A 19,076-nucleotide genomic window follows, 5' to 3' on the forward strand; every position below is an offset into this window, starting at 1 on the left:
TAAACAAGCTTTGTGTACTTGGATAAATCCCACTTGGTTGTGATATATATTATTTATATTGTTAGAGTCAACTTGCCAATATTTTGTTGAGGATTTTTACATCTTGCTTTGTTATATATATTTATCGGTACTTTTACTTCAATGTCTTTATCCAGATTGGGTATTAAGATAATGTTGCAACCATCGAATGAGTTAGGAATTATACTCTCTCATTTGTGAAGAGTTGGTATAATTTTTTTTATTTTTTTTAATTTATTCATTTTAGAGAGGAGAGGGAGAGACAGAGAGAGAGAAGGGGGGGAGGAGTTAGAAGCATCAACTCCCATATGTGCCTTGACCAGGCAAGCCTAGGGTTTCGAATCGGCGACCTCAGCATTTCCAGGTCGACGCTTTATCCACTGCGCCACCACAGGTCAGGCCGAGTTGGTATAATTTTTATTGAAATATTTGTTAAAATTAATCAGTGAAAATATCTGAGCCTTGCACTCTCTATTTTTGAAATTTATCAATTATTGATTTGATTTCTTTAATAGATATAGGCCTACTTAAATTATCTATTTCCTTTGTATAAATTTTGATACATAGTGTCCAGGGACTAATACTTTTCAATGTGGTTATCAAATTTATGTGCATTGATTTGTTTGTATTAGTTTATTAGCTTTTTAATGTCCATACTGGCACCTCTTTCATTTCTGCTATTGATAATTTGTGTCCTCTCTCTTTTTTCTTGGTTAGCCAGGGTAGAGGCTTATCAGTTTTACTAACATTTCTAAAGAATCAACTTTTTTTGTATGTGTGACAGAGACAGAAAGAGAGAGAGAGGAACAGATAGAGACAGACAGGCAGGAAGGGAGAGAAATGAGAAGCATCAACTCTTTGTTGTGTCTTCTTAGTTGTTCATTGATTACTTTCTCTTTTGTGCCTTGACTGGGGGGCTACAGCAGAAAGAGTGACCCTTTGCACATGCTAGCGACCTTGGGCTCAAGTCAGTGACCTTTAGGCTCAATCTAGCAACCATGCAGTTATGTCTATGATCCCCGGCTCAAGCCAGCTACTGTGCGCTCAAGCCAAATGAACCCGTGCTCAAGCCAGCGACCTCAAGGTTTCTCAAGGTTTCGAACCTGGGTCGTCCTCTGCATCCCAGTCCAACACTCTATTCACTGTGCTACTGCCTGGTCAGGCAGAACCAACTTTTATTATAGTTTTATTTTAGATTCCTTTATTGATTTCTTACTTTCAATTTCACTGAACCCTGTTCTAATTTTTATTATTTCTTTCTTCTGTTCAATTGGATTTAACATATACTTCTATTTTTAGTTTCCTAAGATGAAAGTTTAGCTTAGAAATGGTAGATCTTTAATCTTCACTAGTATATACATTCAAATGTATAAAAAAAACCTGATCATTGCTTTTGTTGTATCCTGAAATTTTGAAAGTTGTACTTTTATTTTGATTCACTTTAAGATATCACTTTAAATTTAACTTGCGAGTTATTTCACCCTTTTGTAATATAGAAGTGTGTTGTTTCATCTCTAAGTATTTTGAGAGCTTTCAGTTATTTTTTTCTATTATTGATTTCTAGTTTTATTCTATTGTGGTCTGAAAGCATACATTATATGATTTTTATTCTTATACATTTCTTAATGTGTGTTTTATGACCCAGAACATGGTCTGTCTGGATGTGTTCCATGTGAGTTTAAGAATTTATATTTTGCTGTTATTGGATGACATAGTCTATAGATGTCAATTAAATCTAGCTGATTTATTATGGTATTCAGTTCAACTGTGTCCTTACTTTCTGCCTGCTGTATCTGTCAGTTACTATTATATGGGTGTGGAAGTTTAACTATCACAGTAGATTCATCTATTCAATTATGAAGTTCTATCAATTTTTGCTTCACACATTTTGGATTTGGGGGTGGCTTACACAATAAACATTTATTTCTCACACTTTTGGAAGATGGAAAGTCTACACTTAAGACAAATATAAAAATATAAAGCAAATAATATAATAAAAACACACAAAGTAAATAATTATAAAGTATCATTAAACCATTTTTTATTATTCAAATTCATTTGGAGTGAGTCTCTATTAGATACTCTACTCAGAACTTTCTCTTTACAGATTCATTCCATTTTCTATCTGGAGGTGATTCATCTTTTTCATAGCATATTTAGTTTCCACTAGTGTCTTATTTGCTGTTAAGGAATTATTTTTGTCTTTAAATTCCGGCTTTCAGGTCCAACATTTCTAGTGCTTGTCTTGCCACAATGAACCACTGTATTTATAACAATAGACTCTTCTTGACCTAATCCAAACTTGAAGAATCCTGTATGATATAACTTTTAAACCCTCTTCTGTCAGGTCAAACTATTTAAGAGCTACACTAGTCTGACTTGGTCCAATGGTCAAACCTAAATTTCTTAAGTAACTGAGAAGATAGGATGAATTTTATGCTTTCCATTAATAATAATTTTTACGCCTCATACATTTTGATATTCTTTTATTAGGGCATACACAGTAATGGTTATTACACCTCCTTTGATTTCACCCATTTATCATTTGTAGTGTGCATCTTCATCCTTGATAATTTACCTTACTCTGAAGTTTGCTTTGTCTGAAAACAATAAAACTTCTCCAACTTTATTTTGGAGGTGCTAATATAACAGATATTGTGTTATTAATTTCAAACTTCACTTGTTCGTTGTTAGTATAAAAGAAAGCAAGTGTATTTTTTTATTACCCTTATTCTCTAAACTTGATAGAATGGCTTTTTAGTTCCAGGATTATTTTTTCTGGTGTTTTTTTTTCTTCAGATTTTTCTACATAGACAAACATGTCATCTGTGAACAAAGACTATGTTATTTCTTCTTCCAATCTGTATTTCTCTTATTTTCTTTCTGGTCTTAATGCATTTGCTATGAATTCCAGTACAATGTTGTAAAGGAGTAGTAGGAAGGAATGTACTTGACTTTTTCCTGATCCTAATGGTAAAGCTTCTAGTTCCTAACCTTTAGTGAGATTTCAGTTAAAAGGTTTTTGTAGACGTTTTTATCAGGTCAAGGAAATTCTACTCTATTCCTAGTTTATTGAGCCAATTTTACTCTTGCATGTGGATAGTTAGTTGTCTTAGCATGGCTTGTGAACAGACAGGATTGTCAATAAATGGTCAGAATGTGAGTGAAAATGATGTGGGTATTTCTTGACCAAGAATTTTAAGAGATGTGTAGAGTATTTTTACTCTTTTTTTCCCCACTTTGCTAAATGGGCACAGACTGTGATTATGTCTCATGGTAGTGAGGCAATAAGTAAGTGATGGTTAGGTAATGAAAAACATAACAAAAGGTATTATGGGCTTCGATTAATCGTAAGTATTTGCTGGCATTGTAAAAATTCAGAATTTCTTCTTTCTGCAATTCTACTAACCTCACCTCACCAGTCCTTTTAAATCTAAAAATCCTCAAAGGTATTTTTTGTGCCCTGAATTTCAATGGCTTTCTTATGACCTTTCTAGGTGTTGTTTCCCCACTAATCTTTACAGTTAAACTTAAATCTCTTTGACAGCTCCTTCTAATTTTTCTAAGCACTGCCCATATCTAGAGTCCTTATGACATCAGGGTGAGTACTAGTTCACATTTCAAAACCATGTTGGAAATGAGAATGTTTTCCTCTCTTTAAGTTGCCCTTTATAAATAAAATCTGCACAGCAGAGCATAACAGTTTATTTGAAAATAGAGCTTTCTGGGGTAACTTGTGAATCTGCTTTTATTGTGACAGATATACAGTTGAGAGCATATACTGGAACAGACAAAAATAGGAGTCCTAATCCCAGTGCTGCCACTAAGAACAACTATGCTCCCGTAATGACAAGGCAGTCTTCCTGGGATGAAGTCATTTTGCCTAGTTCTGTTTCCAGAATAAATTCTCTTAAAAGCAGAATCCACCTCAAATGTGACCTGAAAATATTCTCAAGTCAGGCCTACCCAAAAGTTCTCCAGATGTGCATTATCTGAAGTAATAGACACAGGTTAAGCTCTTCTGCAGAGGCTCTTCAGCCTCTACTGAAAGTTGGCATTTATTGAACCAATTTTATCACAAGAACCCAACCTGGTCTGCTTGATCCAACTGCAAAGGACTTGAGTTCCTGTGTAAAACTCCAGAAACTTGGGGATTGAAGAACAGAAACATTCTAAGAATTGATGGGGTTTAGCTCAACCTTGGACAAAAGGAAGATCCCAGAAAGAAAGTGTGTCTGAGGCACATGATGGAGAGAAGAGAGGCAAGTTAAACTAAGTGGGTGTAAACAGGTCCATGACTATGATGACTGAGAGAGACAAGAGATCATTTGAGCTGCACAGACAAAGGATATTCTAGTGTGAAAGTGCACGTGCATGTATGTGAGAAGTGGGGCGGGGACGTGAGTGCAAGCAGAGCTGTAGGTATGATGCAGCAGCACAGCTGCTTCTCTGTCCTGGGCTTAATGCTTGAGAGAATAGTTGGTTCTGAAATTGTTCCATAGGTCTTGAGCGTGTTGTTGGTAGTGCCCTCAGAAATGCTTGGGGGCAGGAGACAGGGAAACACAACAAACCTAGGACTCTGCCTTTATTAGCATTCAAGGGTGGGGAGCCTAGGGTTTGACAGCTTCACTCTTGTTTGTTTTTTGTTTTTTTTTTTTTTTTTTTTTTGCATTTTTCTGAAGCTGGAAACAGGGAGAGACAGTCAGACAGACTCCCGCATGCGCCCGACCGGGATCCACCCGGCACGCCCACCATGGGGCGATGCTCTGCCCACCAGGGGACGATGCTCTGCCCATCCTGGGCGTCGCCATGTTGCGACCAGAGCCACTCTAGCGCCTGAGGCAGAGGCCACAGAGCCATCCCCAGCGCCCGGGCCATCTTTGCTCCAATGGAGCCTTGGCTGCGGGAGGGGAAGAGAGAGACAGAGAGGAAAGCGCGGCGGAGGGGTGGAGAAGCAAATGGGCGCTTCTCCTGTGTGCCCTGGCCGGGAATCGAACCCGGGTCCTCCGCACGCTAGGCCGACGCTCTACCGCTGAGCCAACCGGCCAGGGCTAGCTTCACTCTTTATTGGCTAATTTAAAGTGTACGAGTAGTAAGTAGGGTGTGGGAAGGATAAAGTGGGGTCATTCAAGGGTTCAGTTATCTAGATTACTCAGGACTTTTTGAAAAAGACAACTTCATAGGTGGAAGTTGTCTAGTTCCTTATCCAGTAGTTGTGTCATACAGCTAGCAATGTCTTTACTGAGGATGGGTGTCTTTTTTTTTTTTTTTTTTTTTTTACAGAGTCAGAGTGAGGGATAGACAGGGACAGACAGGATCGGAGAGATGAGAAGCATCAATCATTAATTTTTCATTGTGCATTGCGACACCTTAGTTGTTCATTGATTGCTTTCTCATATGTGCCTTGACCATGGGCCTTCAGCAGACCGAGCAACCCCTTGCTTGAGTCAGCGACCTTGGGTCCAAGCTGTTGAATTTTTGCTCAAACCAGATGAGCCCACGCTCAAGCTGGTGACCTCAGGGTCTCGAACCTGGGTCTTCTGCATCCCAGTCCAACGCTCTATCCACTGCGCCACTACCTGATCAGGCTGGATGTCTTTTGAAATGGACACCTTAGCAATCAAAAGCTCAATGTCAGGTACTTACACTGTAATAAAAAGGCATAATGTCAGACACTTAGACTAAAGAAATTTAAATGTCAGAGGCTAGTCAGGTTTACACAGTTGCTAATAGAGACAATAGGGAGTGGAACAATGTCTGCTGCAATCATACTGAAATCCATTTTTAGGAAGAAGTAAATAGAATATTAGTTAGCACTCATACAGACATAAGTCACTAGCATTCTGTTTCAATCTTTTCTTTGCTCTCTGATTTTAAAGATGATACTTAACCTAACTGGTATATGTTGGAATCCATGGGAGTCCGAAAGACCAGAGTAACAGGCTTTATTGAAAGGAAGAAAGGAACCCTGCCAGGCACTTCTCCTGGGGGAGAAGAGCACCGGTTACAGACTTGGGGCGAGTTATCTAGTGTTTGGGAGAGCCTGAGGGGATACTGAGGCAAAAGTCCTGGTATGTCCGGAATGCCCCTCCTTGGGGGGCTTCGAGCATGTGGGTGTTGAATCAAAAGTCCTGGTGTGTCCGGAGCCCCTCCTTGGGGCGGCTTCTCAGCTTTTTGGAATTCCTCTGTCTCAGGGTCAATAGTCCAGTAAGGGTGAGGTCTGACAGATAAGCGGAACATCAAGAGGGCAGTTTGGAATTCACGTATCTATCATTTTTCAACTCTGTGGTTACATATAAAAGAAAGGCAGTTATTAATTTTATAATATATGGTAAGGGGTAATGAGGAGAAAGAAGAGAAAAAATTGGAAAATTATTGCTTCTTCTGGAGAGAACTCGAGAAGGGAATCTTGCCAAGCCAAGTCCCTCATCCAGTTAAGGAAGTCGTCAATTTCCATGCTGTAAGGTCTGAACCAGGAATGTCTCTGAAAACCTGAGTGAGGAAGTAAAAGAAATTTTGCGAGGTAATAATTGTTAGTTGCTTGCTGCTAGTGCCAAGTGAACAGAGTGACATGGTGATACATGGTCTCCTGGATGAGCCTCATGAGACGTGCTGGACTGGTTTCCTTCAAGTGGGAGGACATGTGGAGATTTTAAAATACAGGAAACCTGTTGGTGTAAGATTTTTAGAAGGATTGAATATGTGTGGTAAAAAGGAAGAGGGTTTGGAGAACATTCAGGAGGGAACTTCTCGGGCTGAGGGGTGGCTTCTTCCTGCTGTCATCCCTACCTATTTGATATTTCCCTCGTGAAGTTACAAGATAGATTACTTACTCACATAGCTTAATATACAATTCTGTTTTTTAAGTTTTTCAGGATGGCAGAGAATTGCCAGCAAAGAGGGGAGGAAGAGAGAAAGCAGACGGATGGACAGTGTGAGCAGCTGGATGGAAAGAAGGAAAGTCAGAATCTGCAGGAGGAGAGAAGGAGGTTAAAGTATTGGTGTGGCGCCACATGGTCAGAGGAGTCAAAAGGATTTAGAACTCTGAGGAGAGAGGAGAGGGCAAGGAGGAAAGAGGCCCAGTCACAGTTTGTAAGGAAGGAGGAGAGGTCAGAGAGGAGACAGAACTGCAGTTTGTAAGGAGGGAAGAGAGGTCAGAGATGAGACAGGCACAGCTTCTAAGGAAGGGGGAGGGGACGAAGAACACAGTGGAGAAGGGAGAGGCCCCCGGCCAGCAGGGGAGGAGAAAGAGGGACTGGTGAAATGAGAAAACAGGATTTAGTGAAGGGAAGAGGCTTTCTGGAGGGAAGTGACTCCAGCAAAAAAGATTTGCTGAGAGACTAGAGAGGGGTCCCGAGAGAGGGGTGCCCCGGGGGTCAGGCAGGAGAAGGAAAGAGTTTGGGAGTCCACGGAGAAGGAAAGATTAGGAGCAGAGGTTTTAGGTGAGGTTTCTTTGGCCAAAAACGGCCTGCGTGTAGAACAGAAAGTACAGAAATTAAGGACAGGAGAGAAGGGAGAAGAAAGCCTGCACATAAGGAATTTCTAATGCCCTCCCCATCCGGTGGCAGAAATTGTCAAGATCTTTTAGGATATTGTAATCTAATGTCCCGTTTTCAGGCCAATGGGAGTCATTGTCTAGTCTGTACTGAGGCCATGCCGTGTTAGAGAAGAAGATTAATTTCTTCAGTTTGAGGTCTGAGAGACCGAGTTTGGTGAGGATTTTTATGAGACATCCTAGAGGTGTCTGGTCAGAAGGCTTAGACTCTGAAGAGCCCATAGTGGAGACAGGTGAACAAGAGGGGGCGTCCCCGCCCTTTGTCACTGTCCCAAGAGGAGAGAATCTCCGTGTGGGGAAGTCATCCCTGATAGAGGTCGTCACCACCTGTCAGGGAGCCCCGAGGATGAGAAGTCTGAGAGAGTGGAGAGGTTTGGCTAGGCGCCTAGTCTTCCGTGCAGTCCACTGAAACTGAAAGTCAAACCCCTCAAAACGTGAGGCATGTCAGAGAAAACCGTCCAACCAGAAAGGGATGTTTTTAGAGAGAAATTTAGAGGCCAACCGGGGAAGGGGAAGAGAGAAACTCCTTACCTTCTGGTCCAGCAGGGGTTCAGGACAGGGTTAGACTGCCGGCCAATCAACCCACAATTATACGTCCAAACAGAATCAGGGAGTAAGCCTGGGACGAGCTGCCGCTGCCCATTGCTTCCCTGGTTGTAAGTTTGGACAGCAAAGAGGGATCGTCCAGGCAGCTAGTACCCTGTCCCGGGTTTCAGCACCAAATGTTGGAATCCATGGGAGTCCGAAAGACCAGAGTAACAGGCTTTATTGAAAGAAAGAAAGGAACCCTGCCGGGCACTTCTCCTGGGGGAGAAGAGCACCGGTTACAGACTAGGGGCGAGTCATATAGTGTTTGGGAGAGCCTGAGGGGATACTGAGGCAAAAGTCCTGGTATGTCCAGAATGCTCCTCCTTGGGGAGCTTCGAGCATGTGGGTGTTGAATCAAAAGTCCTGGTGTGTCCGGAGCCCCTCCTTGGGGCGGCTTCTCAGCTTTTTGGAATTCCTCTGTCTCAGGGTCATTAGTCCAGTAAGGGTGAGGTCTGACAGATAAGCGGAACATCAAGAGGGCAGTTTGGAATTCACGTATCTATCAGTATAAAGAGCTTAAAATAGGACTTTTCTCAATTCAATAAATATTAATTGGCATATAGTGCCTGGTCTATGAATTAATTGATAACAAACTACACAAGAGATAATTTGAAGTCTCACAGTAAAGTCAACTTTTTGCATATCTACTCCTCTGCCAGTAATTATCTTGGATTTTCCAGTACCTCAAAAATTACCAGATAGATACCTTATGCTGATATAACTGTAAACTTTTTGTTGAGAAATTAAATAAAATAGAAACCACAGTGAATGTAAGCTCCAGAACAACTGGAATTTCATTTTGTTTTGTTTACAGAGAATCCCCAGTGCCAAGAGCAAAGTATGTACTCAACATATACTTGTTGCCTGACCAGGTAGTGGCAGTATATAGCGTCAGATTGGGATGTGGAGGACCCAGGTTTGAAATCCCGAGGTCGCCTGCTCGAGTGCAGGCTCATTTGGTTTGAGCAAGGCTCACCAGCTTGAGCTCAAGGTTACTGGCTTGAGCAAGGGGTCACTCGGTCTGCTGTAGCCCTCCAGTCAAGGCACATATGAGAAAGCAATCAATGAACAACTAAAGTGCTGCAATGAATAAATGATGCTTCTCATCTCTCTCCCTTCCTGTCTGTCCCTATCTGTCCCTCTTTCTGAGTCTCTGTCTCTATAAAAAAAACAACAACACACACAACCATATATTTTTTGAATGAATGAAAAACACAAGTAACTTTAAGAAAGAGAAGGAGTTCAGGTAGCCAGAGATTCTCACACACACACACACACACACACACACACACACACACCAGCAGTGCTCATGTCACTGGAAAGGGACCTGCCTGGAAACATGTGCTTTTGAGAGGATATTTATTAAAGCTGGGGAAAGTGAAACAAAGAAAGGGCTTAAGATAGAAGAGGCAAGATCAGAGCAACAGAAATGAACCTAGGTGGAGCTGGCTTTTTTTTGGCTCACTGAAAAGTTAAACAAAAGAAGGTCCCTCAAAAACAGATTAAGGGCGAGCTGCTGTTGCTTGCTGCTCCCTGGTTTCAAGCCTTCTGGGAACCCTTAGAACTTTAGAGAAAGAAAACCAAGATACACACCTGAGGAAAGAAAGTGGGAAAAGGCACAGGCATGCTCTAGGGAGAGTACATACTGGGCTCTTTTTCTTAAGGGTTTTTATCTGTTTCCTAAAGGCAGAAGTTTTAGGGGAGATCTCCAGGGAGGATCTCAGTAGAATATCCACCAACTTTCCAAGTGTGTCTTTAATATGCTGATCCGTCAAAATGAGCATATAAAGAGGTCAGCGTCATTCTCTGGTCAGTTTCAACTTCAAACAGTGTCACTGAAGAAGGATCAAGACCAAGGCCGATCTGTCCCAGCACAGTCTGGAATGTGTAAACTATTTGCTCCTAAGTGCCCTCGATTACGGGAGATAAGATCTTGTGATTTATTATCTGACTGTAAATTGCTTGGCCAGTTAGCTATCTTGATTCAGTTTCCCCATTCTACTTGCCAAGGAATTTTCCTAACCTCTTACCAACCTGCCTCACTCAAACTTCCTTCTTCAAGCCTAGTATTCACCCACCCAAGAAAGTATAATGTGGAATAAAGAAAAATAATCTGCAATTTAGTTAAAGTCATTTAAACTGCACAGTAAAAGTGGCTGTCCTCTGATAACTGACATACATTGTCTCCAGATATATACAATCATCTCCAGGTGTTTTTTATTTTTCTTATTTTGCTATTACCTAAACATAGCACAGTTTTAATAAATCTCAAAACAAAATCTGCTGCAAAGTTTCATGGTTATAATATGCTTCTCTTTTCATCCTGAGAAACATCAATATCTTAAGCAAATAGGAACTTTCTCCAACATGCACTTCAAAAACCCTTGCTGCCCTGGCCAGTTGGCTCAGTAGTAGAGCTTCAGCCTGGCATGCAGGAGTCCTGGGTTTGATTCCTGGCCAGGGCACACAGGAGAAGCGCCCATCTGCTTCTCCACCCCTCCCCCGCTCCTTCCTCTCTGTCTCTCTCTTCCCCTCTCACAGCCAAGGCTCCATTGGAGCAAAGTTCCCCCAGGCACTGAGTATGGCTCCATGGCCTCTGCCTCAGGCGCTAGAATGGCCCTGGTTGCAACAGAGCAATGCCCCAGATGGGCAGAGCATCATCACCCCGTTGGTGGGCATGCCGGGTGAATCCCGGTCGGGCACATGCCGGAGTCTGTCTGACTGCCTCCATGTTTCCAACTTCAGAAAAATACAAAACAAAACAAAACAAAAAAACAAAAACACCCTTGCAAAGATCTCTGTTCTATAGAAAACACAGAGATGGCGATTGCTGGAGAGGGAGGTTATAGTGGTGAGAAATGAGCTCCAAAATTCATCCTCCCAGGGCTAAAATCCAAAAAAATAAAGTCAAGGGAAATGGACTTTATCGGGATGCTCAGTGAATGTGGTTCGTATTGTAGCTGCATCAAATTACCACAGCCTTGGAGGCTTAAATAATGAAAATTTATTATCTTAAAATTACAGAGGTTGGAATTTTAAAATTGTATGTATCTGGAGACAATGTATGTCAGTTATCAGAGGACAGCCACTTTTACTGTGCAGTTTAAATGACTTTAACTAAATTGCAGATTTTTTTTCTTTATTCCAATGAGACAAATTACAAAATGTCTCATTGGCCTAAAATAAAGGTTATGTCAGAGCTTGATTTCTTTAAGGGGTTATAGGGAAAATCTGTTTCTTATTCCAGGTTCTGGGGACCCCTGACTTCCTTTCATTTTCAAAACCAGCCATGGCCTGTCCTGTCTTTCTCATGCTACTTCACTGTGACATTTACCCTTCTACCTGGCTCTTCCACATTTAAAGCACCATACCTTTGTGATTCCATTGGTCAGGATAATCTGGCATATTCTTAAACCTTGAACTTCATCAGATTAACAATCTTAATTCCATCAACAACTTTAGTTCTCCTCTGCCATGTAATATCACATATTTACAGGTTCTGGAGAACTAGACGTGGACATCTTTAGGGGACCTTCCTTTAACCTGCCACAGTGAGGGATGCCTTTAATTCGGTTTTAAAAAGGGGTATAGTGCCAGCAGCATTGTGCTCAAACACAGCTGTGCTTAACCACTATTACTCTGTTTGCCCATAGCACAGAAAGTAGGAGCTCAAGACTAGAAGAAGGATATAGAGGTGAAGGATTCAAGAAATGCCAGGTTTCTGTCTTAGAAAGTGGGTGCACGCTTGAGCTTTCTCCAATGAATTTACCAAAGAATGACTAGGCAAACTAGACAGGTGTGTATGGGAAGTGGCTGAGATCCAAGCTGGTAAACCCCTGCCACGTTTCCACAAGGCCAAAGATCGTGAGAGCTTGGATGTGATGGCAAGAGAAGACTTGACAGACAGTATGGAGGACAAGCAGCCAGGACCTGCCCTATCCGGTGCTGGACACTGGGCTGTGGGGGCAACAGACAGCGAGGATTGCATGACCAGTGTGGGTCCTGACAGAAAGGATCTCTTGGGCAACTGTGGGGACCGCAAAATGACAATATGTGTAACCATTTCAAACGAGGGGGGAGCAGTGTGGCAGAATGAGGGACTCTGGGCAGAGCAGTGGACTGTTTCCTAGGGTCAGCGGTCTAGGTCTGCCCTCCTGCAGAAGAGGGACAAATGGTGAGACCACCATGGCAGCCCCTTCCCACCTTCCTCCCCTCCCTCGCACCTTGAACAATAAAAGAGAACCTTGGGGGTCACCCCGGTTCACCTAAGGCGGTGTGGTCTGGCCTTGGGTCGCCTTCCCCCGCCCCAGCCTGCAGTGCTCACAGCCCCTCTCCTATCTGCGTCCAAGAAAGATGGCAGGTGGGATGGGGGCGGGGGTGGGCAGACAGAGCAGCCTGGGGGATTCACAGCCGCCAAGGAACGGTCTGTATCCATCCGCTGCTGCCTGGAGCGCAGCTCCTCCCAACAGCCCGAGCCTGCGCCCCCGCCGCGCCCGCGGGTCCCATAGATTGTAGTGCTGGGAACCCGGGGGTGGTCGCAGGGAGGGAACGCGTTGGACCACTGAGGCAGGCTGGCGTTAACCCGCGCCTGTGCGGGAGCTCCTCCCGGCGGAAGGAGGAGTTAGAACGGCGGTGGGTCTGGGAGGGGGTGTCGAGCCCGTTCGTGCCGTATCCCTCCGCCCCCCTTCCCGACACCCTCGCTGCCCGCGGTTCGTGCCGCATCCTGCGCAGCCCCTGACCGGTTTGGCGCAGCGGCGCGGCGGCGGGCAGCTCTTTGCGTTTCGGAGCTCACGGAAGGCGGCGGGAATCTGAGTGAGGAGCTCGGCGAGCAGGGGAGGACGACCACCCGGGCCCTGAGCCTGTCAAGGTAAGTGGGGGTGTTGTGGGGCCAGAGGGTGGCCCCCCACACTGCCCCGGCTCACAGCCCGCACTCAGCTCCTGACAGCCTGCGAGGAGGGGGCGCCCCGGCCGATCGGAGCCAGTCCCTGAGAGAGGTGCGCGGCGCCCGGACCGGAGCGAGGAGGAGGCGACAGCCGGCGCGGCCGGGCCCAGGGCGCAGGGGGCCGGAGATGCTCCCTGGTTTCCGGCGGGGGCGAACCGCGCCGCTGCTTCCCAGGCAGCGTCCCGGCGCCCGGGCCCCGCCCTCGGCGGTGACAGGGCTGGGAGATGGCAGCGGGGAGGCTGGTGCGGGAGAAATGGCGGAGCGGGAGCCGGTTTGGGGGGATGGTAGGTGGGGGCCCGGATCCTGGAAATGGGACCTGTTGGGCCCCGCGTCCTGGGTGTTCCCCCTTCCCACAGGCGCCGCGTTGATGCCAGCGTCTTCTGTCTGCGCGGTAGGTCTGGCGTTTTCAGGCGGTGGAGCGCATATGTAGAGCGGCTTGAGAAAAAGTTGGAGTAGGAAAGTAACCTGGATTTCCGGAGGTGTGTGGGGATAGGGTTTGGTGTACAGCGACCACTGACTGGAGACCCGGATCGGGGGGGGGGGGGGGGGGGGGTGACTGAGGGCATAACAGTTCAAGCATCCAGGAATAAATCTTAAAATTTCCCGGTGTACCAGCTTCTAGGCGCGTGCCTTGACTTCCTCCTTTATCTCCAGCCAAAGCTGGGGGCAGAAAAAGATGGCTTGGGAGACAGATTCATAATTGCAAGTATCACCGCACAACCTGTTTTCTAGAATATGCGGACGCCCTTCCCCCAATTTATGCTGCGCAAGGCAAAGGGACGTGGTACACCTAGTGGTGAATCCTTAGAATTGGAGAAGGAAGCAAAGGGAAAACTGTGACGTCAAGAAAAGATGTCGTTATCTAGAATTCTGAAACTGGGTCTTAATAAAATGAGAATATATGACCAAGAAGACTGTAAATGAAAGACAAAGTAAATTCCTTTCATTGGTGTTGGTCTGTCCACGAAGTGCTCAGTCGCTACCATTGTCTCCTGTCTTATATTTTTGTCCACAGGCTTACTTTAAGGTTGATCATTTTCTGCAAGGAAGGAAAGAAAGAGGAGACGGGCTCAATTCTCTGCAGGTTGGTGTAAAGAGGGTCCGTGCAGGGCACAGTTACAGAGTAAGATCACGGCAGGTGTTTGTGAACCACTTCTCCTGCTCTGCCAGATTTGCACACTGCTCCAACCTCCCTTGTTCATTTTCTGCAAGAGGTATTAGAAATATTTGGGTAGCTGTGGATTGGGTTGTGAATGGAAGGAGATTATCTGAGGTCAAGAACCAGGAGACAGGAAACGTTAGAAGAATTTGACCCTTAAGCAGATAAAGATGTTTATATCGGATCAGGGTGTCTGCCTGTTAACTTAGCACTCATTCTCCGCTTTCTCGTGTATGTTTACTTGCCCACAGGACTGCCTCTTGTCTGCTGTTGGGCTTAACACCACTGCAACAACGCAAGGAGGGGAATATTGCATCACATCCAAGCAGGTTGGTATGAGAGTGGGTATACCTCAGGGTGGAGTGGTGGAGATGAACACAGATTGAAGAGTGATGAGGCTCTAATCTGGGGGCTGCTTAGCCCCATTACCAACATACCTTTTCACCAACCTCACATTTTGTGGCATGCCATGTGTGTGGTAGCTCTGGGCGAATGAGGGGGAGAGAGTTTCCAATAGCCCAACAACCCCACCGAGAATTCAAGGTCTGGTCTCTGTGGGTGAGTCTCTGTGCTTGGAGCGACACAGTTGGAAGAGACTCAAAGCCCCATGCTGTTCTCTCTCATTAGATCCATCTCTAGTGGCAACTGTGTTGGAATTGCTGCTGACCACTGCCCTCAACAGATCTGCACTCACCTGGAAACCATCCATCCTCCCCCAGCTTGGTTGGGCCTCTTCTGCACTCTGTCTGTAATACTGGCTGAGGCTGGTCTTAAGGAAGAGGCTTGTTCACAGCTGGACTGGTGATTGACTCTAACTCTTATTTCCCACTGTGTCATCTGAATTGCTAAAAGTGTGAAGATACAGAATTGTGACACATCTGTGGTAGAAGCTGAGACTGTGTAGTGCTAGCATTTAATAGTATCTTTTCTGTAACTCGTACTATGACTGGGGCTGAGGTTGAAACTGGTGCCAAGGCGAAGCCTGAAAAGAAGGCTGGAGAAGAAGTTGGGGGTGGGACTGAGAGAGAGAATGATGCCCTGATGGTGGTCAGACCCAAGGTTAGGACCCAGGCAATGTCGGGGGCAAGGCCTAAAACTGAGTCAAAGTCTATGAATGGAGCAAGGCCCAAAACTGAGTCAAAGGGTATGAATGGGGCAAGGCCCAAAACTGATTCAAAGGCTGTGAATGGGGCAAGGCCCAAAACCGAACCACAGGCAATGGCTGCAGCAAGGCCCAAAACTGAGGCCAGGGCAGTACGTGGGGCACGTCCTAAAACTGAGGCCAAAGCAATCCCTGGGGCAAGGCCCAAAGATGAAACCCAGGCTTGGGCCCAGACTGAGTTTGGCGCTGAGGTGATGTCCCAAACAGAACGCATGCCTCAGACCAATGCAGCAGCCTGGTCACTGGTCAGTACTGAGTCTGGGTCAGTTGCTAAACCTTTGGTCCTCTCTGTAGATAGGGAGCTGATGAATGTGAACGTTGAGACTTTTCCTGGCTCCCAGAGTCAGTCAGGAATTCAACCCTGGTTTGGATCTGGGGAGGAAACGAGTACGGGGCCTTGGTGCTATCCCAGGCCCAGGGCCAGAGAGGAAGCCTCTAATGAATCCGGATTCTGGTCCGCAGATGAGACCTCTACAATATCTTCTCTCTGGGCTGGAGAAGAAGCCAGTATCAGATCATGGCCAAGGGAAGAGGTCAATACCAGGTCTAGGCACAGGGCTAAACATCAGCCTAACCCCAGGTCTAGGCCCAGATCCAAGCAAGATCCCTATGTTGATTCCTGGTCTGGGTCTGAGGAAGAGTCTGGAAACCCATTCTGCTTGTGGCCTGGAGAAAATACAAATAACTTGTTCAGACCCAGAGTCAGGGATGAGGCAAACATTAGGTCCAAGTTCAGAACAAAGAGAGAGGACTTTTTTGAATCTGAGTCTGAAGATGAATACCTTAAGGAGCCCTGGTTTCTGCCTGGAGAAGAGGCCAATAGTAGATTTAGGCCTAGAGACAAGGAGGAGCCTAACACTGTCTTGAGGCCCAGGGGCCAGAAAGATGTTAAAAACAGAGATAAGGCCAAACAAGAGTCAAGGTTTGAGGAGGATGTTATCATTGGATCCTGGTTCTGGGCAGAGAAAGAGGCTGGTGTGGAGGATGATTTGGAAGCTGGGGCCTCGGCCATATGTGAGGCCACACCAGGGACTGAGGAGGGGGCCATTGGTGGATCCTTGTTCTGGACTGAGGAAAAGTCCAGTTTGGGGTCTGTGGCCAGAGAAGAGACCAGACAGGAGTCTGAAGAAGAGGCCATATTTGGGTCCTGGTTCTGGGACAAAGATGAGGCTTGCTTTGACCAAAACCCCAATCCTGTATACAAGGTCAGTTCCAGGTTCAGAGATTCAGCTGAGGAGGAAATTAATACATCATCCAGGCCCCAAAGCTGGGATGAGGTTGAATTCAAACCTGTTCCTCGTCATACTATTGGCTTCCCATCCTCAAACTCCTTTAGAATTTCTGGAGACGTATCCGCTGCATTCGTTGAAATGTTTGCGGGAAAGACTAAGGATGCTGAACTTACGTCAGAAAGGGAGGATGAATCTTCACAGACTGATCGGCCCAACTCTCAGTTCCTATTTCAGTATGCATCAAACTATCGGTCAGTCAGGGAAGTCCGGGAGCATCTTAAGACCAAGGAGAGTGCAGACCTTGAAAATTGGGCCTGCGGTTGTATACAATGTGAGCTTAAAATTGGTTCTGAAGAGTTTGAGGAACTCCTGCTGTTAATGGAAAAAGTTCGAGATCCTTTTGTTCAGGAAATATATAAAATTGCAATGGGTATGAGAAGTTCTTCTCAATTTACCCGAGATTTCATTCGGAATTCAGGTGTTGTCTCACTTATTGAAACCTTGCTCAATTATCCCTCCTCCCGAGTTAGGACAAGGTTCTTGGAAAATATCATTCTCATGGCTCCACCTTATCCAAATCTAAACATGATTGAGACATTTGTATGTCAGGTGTGTGAAGAAACCATTGCACAAAGTGTGGATTCCCCTGAGCAGCTGCTTGGATTAAGGCTGCTTAGGCACCTCTCTCTGACTACTGCCTATCACCCACTGATTGCCAATTTTATGACTGGGTTTCTCTCCCTGTTAGTCACAGGAGATGCAACAACAAAGTTCAGCCTTCTAAGAATGCTGTTGAACTTGTCTGGAAATCCTTTGGTGGCAAAAGATCTATTCAATGCCAAAGCTCTATCCGTATTTGTGGGTCTGTTTAACTTAGAAGAGTCACATGATAATATTCAAATTGTCATTAAAATGTTTCAGAATATCAGTAAAATTGTAAGAGATGGAACAATAGCCTTAGCTGATGATGATTTCAATCTTGAGCCATTTCTTTCTGCATTCCATGAATTTGAGACTTTAGCTAAGGAAATACAAACTGAAATAGACAATCAGAAGAACCCTAAGGGAAGAAAACCAAACTAATATGATTAACCAACTATCTGTTCAGTCTTGTGTTCCCAAAGAGTTCTGAGTAGTGCTTTGGTTTTCACAGTCTGGTTTTATGTCGTAATTTATGTTTTTAATGCTGTTGTTAACTTTGTCCAATTCTTGGCTTGAGCTGGATCATTTTGTGGATGCCAAATGAATATTAGAGCTAAAAATATTTGTTGTATTTGTCTTGCTGTCCAAATTGCAGTATTTTTCAGTATTGAGCTTCAGTGAACTGAGTCGCTTATGTAAGTTCCTCTGCTGTTTGTTGTTTAAACATGTGGTTCTGTGTTTTCAATAAATTTCTGTGTGAAAGTGGGCAGAAGTCTCCCTTTAGTTTAAAATCCAGGTGCAGATACATTATTCACACTTACAAACATAGAAAATTAGAAGCATACCCTCATTGGAAAATTCCATTCCTGGAGTTTAAGAAGGAGATTACTGAGGGCTGTGGTACTTGAGAAATGTTTCAGAGAACAGGATCCCACTTGAATTGGTCACTGAAGGGCATCCTGTCTGACTGAAATAGGTGATACAAGTTTATGGAAGGATGCAGTGAGAGTGCGGAGTCTGGAGAGCGAAGTTAGCCAGATGCGCACATTTTACAACTCAGTGTAGGTGCTGTTTCAGTGCCACCTGAATAATGAAAGAGTAGCAACAACGGGAGGGAAAGGGGGTGAAGGGGAGGGGAGAAAAAGGGGAGAAATGAGGATGGAAAGTGACTTTACATGGGGCATGGGGGGCATGATGTGTGTAGAAGGTGTTCTATTGAGAGGGACACTTGACACCATGTCAACAAAATAAATACTAAAATTTAAAAAAGAGTGAAGGCCCTGGCCAGTTAGCTCAGTTGGTTAAGAGCATCGTCCTGAAACAACAAGGTTGCAGGTTCAATTTCTAATCAGGGCACACATGGAAAGCAACCAATGAATGCACAACTGAGTGGAACAACAAATGAATGCTGCCCTTCCCCCTCCCTTCTCTCTCTTTCTCTCTTTGTCTCTAAAAAAAATAAAAATAATAAGCCCTGGCCGATTCTCAGTTGGTTGGACTGTTGTCCTGGAGCACAGAGGTTGCCGGTTCAATTCCCCAGTCAGAGCACATACAGGAGCAGCATTATGATCCTGTCTCCCCCTCTCTCTCTCAAAAAAAAAAAAAAAAAAAAGAGTAGGAAAGCACACCAATTAAATAGAGTAAGGAGTTAAATTTATTTTGTGTGTGATCCTAGTCCAAAGAATAAGAAAATACCATACATCTATTAAAAATTATTTATTTATGGCGTGAAATGACCCTGATTCTTTTATGTCTGGTTAAATAGAAAAGAATATTAT

At 44.6% G+C, this 19,076-nt stretch overlaps 1 protein-coding gene across 4 annotated transcripts in view; it reads left to right on the forward strand.

The window, feature by feature from the left end:
• The window catches only part of LOC136317543 (G-protein coupled receptor-associated sorting protein 2-like), a 36,002-nt gene extending 17,942 nt beyond the window's left edge, over positions 1 to 18,060 (forward strand). Inside the window, exons 4-8 of one of the 4 annotated variants that reach the window (XM_066250298.1) lie at positions 12,893 to 13,028; positions 13,499 to 13,582; positions 14,119 to 14,187; positions 14,514 to 14,591; positions 14,890 to 18,060. In XM_066250298.1, coding sequence (XP_066106395.1) covers positions 15,205 to 17,739 — 2,535 coding nt within the window. In that variant the 5' untranslated portion in view covers positions 12,893 to 13,028; positions 13,499 to 13,582; positions 14,119 to 14,187; positions 14,514 to 14,591; positions 14,890 to 15,204 and the 3' untranslated portion in view covers positions 17,740 to 18,060. The other 3 variants (XM_066250299.1, XM_066250300.1, XM_066250301.1) reach the window with 3 other exon arrangements.
• Positions 18,061 to 19,076: the final 1,016 nt, after the last annotated feature.

Source organism: Saccopteryx bilineata, chromosome X, assembly GCF_036850765.1.
Source record: "Saccopteryx bilineata isolate mSacBil1 chromosome X, mSacBil1_pri_phased_curated, whole genome shotgun sequence".
NCBI lineage: Eukaryota > Metazoa > Chordata > Mammalia > Chiroptera > Emballonuridae > Saccopteryx > Saccopteryx bilineata.